Source organism: Betta splendens, chromosome 6 (genome assembly GCF_900634795.4).
Source record: "Betta splendens chromosome 6, fBetSpl5.4, whole genome shotgun sequence".
Taxonomy (NCBI): domain Eukaryota; kingdom Metazoa; phylum Chordata; class Actinopteri; order Anabantiformes; family Osphronemidae; genus Betta; species Betta splendens.
Genome location: NC_040886.2, coordinates 9,936,004 through 9,941,983, shown reverse-complemented (window position 1 = coordinate 9,941,983; position 5,980 = coordinate 9,936,004). Strand labels below are relative to the sequence as shown.

Here is a 5,980-nt window from a genome sequence, read left to right as displayed (position 1 = left end):
AGCGGCCGGATGCGAGCAAAGCTGAATTCCGTGGACGACACGAGCAGCGTGGAAAAAACAACGAGCATTAAGAGTTTGCGTGGAGAATGCACTCAGGGTGATATATACGAGCGGCACATTGGAAGGCCTAAATGTATGTTTTTATTTGATATATTTATATTTTTGGCTCATAAGCATCGTGTTTGGAAAAGTCCCATAAAGAAGAAATAAGAGACCAGGCGCACAAAATACCCAGAAGACAGAGGGAGAAAAGTGCTGACAACACAAAAGCAAAGAACAACAGAAAGATCCCCGAGAAGCAGACCAATAGAGAGAAGGCACAGACAGACGGGACAAAATGTATTGACAATGAATCAAACAGTTGAATTTAGCACGAATGACTGAAATGAAGTGCTGCTTAAATAAATTTAGCAACAAAGTCTCATATATAAAAAATAAACCGCAGACTGTGCATAGTGTATGGTAAACATACTCATTTATATAGTCTAATAAATGCTAGAATTTTCAATTGTTTATTTAGATGTTTAGTTTAAATTCTTCCATTCAGCCAGATGCTGAACCTGCTATGGAGTAAAGAATCATGGAAGAATCATAAGACGAGCTCTCTTCAGATTTTAAATGCATTTCAAATGATTAGTTATAATGGTGAGTTATAAGAAAGCTTCTTCACTTTACAAATCACCGACTATAAATGTTTCCTCATCAAAAATAAAGCACACCTTAGACTTTAGGCGATTTCTTGTTACTGAGCATGCGCAATACTGAGCTGTCCACTGCCGTGGTGCTGAAATTGTGTAGAGCTGCAGGTGTCCAATTGTGCCACAGGAAGGCGGTAAAGATTCACTGACTGGTTCACTGACGACGTCGATTTATGTTGGGATAAATATCTCAAAATAAACACAATTTAACGATGCTGAGATTCTGTAAGCTGTTATTATGACATACTAGCAAATTTAAAATCTCTTTATTCAACTATTAAATAGCAAACATTTATTTTTTATTTTTTCATTTCAGTATGCTTACTAGTAACTGGGTTAAATGTATTGTTGTTTATGTTAGGTAGAAAAATAGTAAAAGAAACGGATGCAGTGAAAATGAAAAGACGTTCTCTGACTTTATTGTTAATAGCACATTTTTTATTCATTATTATATTTTTAAATCAATGAACTTACATCTACATGTAGCTTAATATTACACTAATACACTAATGACATCTTCACCTACCACCTGTGCTTCTTTCAATGCTTGTACTGAATTAATACCAATACGTACAATAATAGCATATAGACAATGATCATTTCTTTTCTGATGGATGCAGATATGGCGTTACACGCCATATATAAGTTACACAGGCCGCTCTCGAATTCGTATGGGACCCATGCAGATTTGAGCTTCCCATTCAAAACCTGAGGGGAAAAATGCAGAAAACATGGCAGTGAATGACAGGAAAACTATAACTAACACTATTATTATGATAGTGACAGTATCACATCATTGCTGAGCTGAGTTTTTCTCATACAGTAGAGAATATTTTAGCTGTTCTTACCTTCATTGTGGGACACATCACGCGCCTTCCTTCCTTTAAAAAAGGGGGGGAAATTAGGGACCTTTCCAAAATTACCAAAGGATCCTGGAAAACCAGGACCTAGAAAACTGGTGGGCCCAGAACCAAGTGATTCATCAATATCTATATAAACAGTGGGTCCAGTATTTATGGGACCATATGGTCCTGTAGGAACATTGGTTCCAGGCCAATAACCTGAACCAGGTGCTCCACCACCACCACCTGTAGGAACATTAGTTCCAGGCCAATAACCTGAACCAGGTGCTCCACCACCACCACCTGTAGGAACATTAGTTCCAGGCCAATAACCTGAACCAGGTGCTCCACCACCACCACCTGTAGGAACATTAGTTCCAGGCCAATAACCTGAACCAGGTGCTCCACCACCACCAGCTGTAGGAACATTGGTTCCAGGACCATAACCTGAACCAGGTGCTCCACCACCACCACCTGTAGGAACATTGGTTCCAGGACCATAACCTGAACCAGGTGCTCCACCACCACCACCTGTAGGAACATTGGTTCCAGGACCATAACCTGAACCAGGTGCTCCACCACCACCACCTGTAGGAACATTGGTTCCAGGACCATAACCTGAACCAGGTGCTCCAAAACCACCACCTGTAGGAACATTGGGTCCAGGACCATAACCTGATCCGGGTGCTCCACCACCACCAGTTGTAGGAACATTGGTTCCAGGACCATAACCTGAACCAGGTGCTCCCCCACCACTACCTGTAGGAACATTGGTTCCAGGACCATAACCTGAACCAGGTGCTCCCCCACCACCACCTGTAGGAACATTGGTTCCAGGACCATAACCTGTACCAGGTGCTCCACCACCACCACCTGTAGGAACATTGGTTCCAGGCCAATAACCTGAACCAGGTGCTCCAAAACCACCACCTGTAGGAACATTGGGTCCAGGACCATAACCTGATCCAGGTGCTCCACCACCACCAGTTGTAGGAACATTGGTTCCAGGACCATAACCTGAACCAGGTGCTCCCCCACCACCAGTTGTAGGAACATTGGGTCCTGGACCATAACCTGATCCAGGTGCTCCACCACCACCACCTGTAGGAACATTGGTTCCAGGACCATAACCTGAACCAGGTGCTCCAGGACCAGTATTTATGGGACCAGAAGTACTGCCACCAACACCAGTAGCTGAAGAACCTGCTCCATATCCAGGTGGTGAACCTCCACCAGAGTAACAGGATGAACAAGCTGAATCAACACCACTAGCTTCTCTCCACCTGGAGAAAAATAAATGAGTGAGCAATAACCATGTGTGAGTTCTACAATCATACTCTTCCATTGATCACAAAACATGATCAGTGCGGGCTCACCCATTGATGTAGGAACAAGCTCTGTAGTTGGAATCAACGGGATCTGAACTCATTGTTGCTATCAAGTGGCAGGTGATGTAGAGCTGTTGGAATAGCATTGAGTGTTTGTTATTATCAACTGTAACTGGTGCATTTGATGTTCTGCAGAACATGTCGGATAATTGAAAGAACGTTGTACATGCTCACAGTTTCATTGGGAGCTCCCTGAAACTGAAAGGCCTCCAACTGGAACTGAAGCATGTTGTCTGCCGTGCGCGGCAAGAATTGCGAGATGGAGCCTGTGAGCAGGCCGTCCAGCATACACCTGCGCAGGAGAGAAGCGTCAGAGGTGGACACGGAGGATTCATGCACAGAATAACTTCAACAGCTGAACGAACTACCACACCCTTGGTCGATGAAGACATAGCTGGGGCTGGAGGTGGTGTCAGGTGACGTGGTAGCTATACAGCTGTCCACGTAAACGCGGAGGGGTACGTGGTAATACTGCATGACGGACACTTGGATTCGAATCATCTCGCCCATGGAGTACTGGTTGTCGGCCCTCAAATATTGCCAGTTATCTGTACAATGAAATAACAACAGTTTGGACACGAATTCCGCAAAATAGAAACATGGGAATAAATTGTTGCTTCACTCACCTGTCATGAGGTTCATGCTGAAGTATAAGAACTCCTGTGCCGCTCTAACGGCAGAGAAAGGTCTCCAGTAAGGGCTGACTGGATGGCTGCTCACATTCTGGATCCTGAATCATGAAGATGCAAATAAATGACGCAGTCCTCAGAAGAAAAAATTGTTAATTTGTTTTACTAATTTTTTTGAACATCTACACACCTTGGGTAGTGGCATTGAACAAGAACCGCAGCGCTGGAGCTCCTCACCACAGGAATATTTGGCACAGTTGGGGGAATATAGTTGAGGATGTAGGTGTAGATAATGGAATCATTTGTCATCTAGCAATTGATTAAAACAGAGAATAACTACTGTGAACATATCGCCTAAACCTAAGGAATAATTGTAATAATATTGTATAATAGCATTCTGTACATATTTTTTTCTGTTAGGTAATAACTGACTTACTGATAATGTGCTGCCGCAGGCCTGGAGTTCCACATCGAAGATCAACACGTTAGTCACATTGTCCTCTGCAGAAGGGCCACAGTTTCCCAGCGTGAGGCCCGCAGGGTTGATCAACAGGCCGTTCCCAAACAGGTTCTCCATCACCTCCACGTGAGCGCTTGTCTCATTGCATGTGACGGCAACAGAAGAAGCGGCAACGGGAATTCTCGGCGAGGAAGGCCCAACGGGTATGGTCTGGATCTGGGGGGGTCCGGGGAATTGCCAGGTGAGAGGCGTACCTGTTTGCGTCGACTGTTGGGTATCTGGGGTCGGTAGATATGGCGGCGTTAGCAGACCTCGCGGCCCGGGGAATGGATATGGCGGCGGTTGTGGACCTCCCGGCACAGGGTATGGATTTGGTGGCGGTTGTGGCCCTTGTGGTGCGGGGTTTGGATTTGGCGGCGCTAGCGGACCTCGCGGTGCGGGGTAGGCGCGTGGCGAGGGCCTGTAATAACTTCTCCACTGTCCTTCACAGAAGCTGCAAAACACGATCAGTGCCACCAGGCACGACGCCGGATATTTCATTGCCATGCCTTCCCCGGCTGTCAGCACAGTTGAGGTGCTGTGAGGAAGGCGGGAACGTCCACGTGCTTTTATAAGAGTGAACCTGTTTACTCCTATTGCTTTCCTGCCCCATTTGTTGGTCATTCCCCATCAGATTTAACAAGCATGAACCTCAGCCAATGAAAAGGCCGGAGCTGTGCACAAAAACCTATTACAGCTAAATTCCAACTTCTCTGGTGAGCTATCTCCAGCTTGGTTTTATTGATTATTTGATTGCATAAAATGGTGCTGTGCCAAAAAGAACAAAAAAAAACAACGTTCGGTTTAAATGTATTTTATCTGCCAGTACTTGGTCAGTATGAAAGCATTGTAATGGAACACAAGATCATAGCATCACAGGGGTTGCAAGTTGCTTGTTTTCTATAAGCTAGTGAAAAAGCAATATGTGTATATATTTTATAACTATGTTCTCAGGGAGCAGTGGTCACAACAGGTTACGCTGACCCTGGGTTAGGTCTACCTGCCCCTCTGCATGACACGTCAGGGTACATTATGTGACGGGCTACAGATCAATAAGGCACCAAGCAGTCAAGGAGCTTATATTCCTATTTATTTTATGTTAGTTGACTTTTATTTGGGAAAGTCAAAAGCGTTTGCCTGGAGTAGTCGTGTTAGAAAAATAGATTTACCTTATACTGTCCTTTACTTCAGCTTCTTTCACCGTCTGAAATGCCCAGTCAGCTCTGATTTCTCATCTCCCACAGACCTGAACTGGCTGCACAAGTGCAAACAAAAAAACGGTGTGAGCAGCACATTTTTTAATATATGCAATCTACGGTCAGGGAAGTAGAAGGTGTTTAAGGAACACAAGGATCCTGCTGGTAACGAGGAACCAAATGCAAACAAAAGCAAGCACATGCACCTGGAGCCATCACTGATACATGAGAGTGCATTTCAGGATTTTCAGTTCAATGTTTTACTCCTCATTTAAGTATGAAATTTAATATGAAAGTGGGTAATTACACAAGCATTATGTTTTCAGAAACCTTGCTGGTGGACAGAGGAGAAACAAATAGATGTGGAGAGCGATAACAAAGGGAACAGAGACAGAGGCATGAACATGTTTCCAAAGATTGATATATTGTTTGTGTTTTGATTTGTACAATTTTTAAAAATGTAGCCATCTTGTGCCCTTCTGATGATACTGAATTCATCAATTTGATTTATTTTAAAAACAAATATTAACCTAATTCTGCGAAAAAAGGCTTGAGCATTTGCTGTTTTTATTATTATTATTATTATTATTGCTGTTGTATTTTCATTATTAATATATAATTATTAACTATATAAATTGTAAACTATAAAAGGTTTCATAATTCTTGATTTAGAGAATACAAATGTGAATGAAAACTCTTAATAATTAGACTGAGAGAAACTAAAATCA

General features: G+C 43.3%; 1 protein-coding gene across 1 annotated transcript; it reads right to left on the bottom strand.

Moving 5' to 3' along the window:
• Nucleotides 1–1,092: 1,092 nt before the first annotated feature.
• Nucleotides 1,093–4,616, bottom strand: LOC114857007 (uncharacterized). Its single transcript, XM_029153038.3, has 8 exons — nt 3,994–4,616; nt 3,748–3,866; nt 3,555–3,658; nt 3,302–3,476; nt 3,103–3,220; nt 2,917–2,999; nt 1,547–2,823; nt 1,093–1,406 (listed from the first exon to the last, which is right to left on the bottom strand). Exons 1-8 carry the CDS (start codon nt 4,561–4,563, stop codon nt 1,345–1,347), a joined length of 2,508 nt encoding a protein of 835 aa, XP_029008871.1. The 5' UTR covers nt 4,564–4,616; the 3' UTR covers nt 1,093–1,344.
• Nucleotides 4,617–5,980: the final 1,364 nt, after the last annotated feature.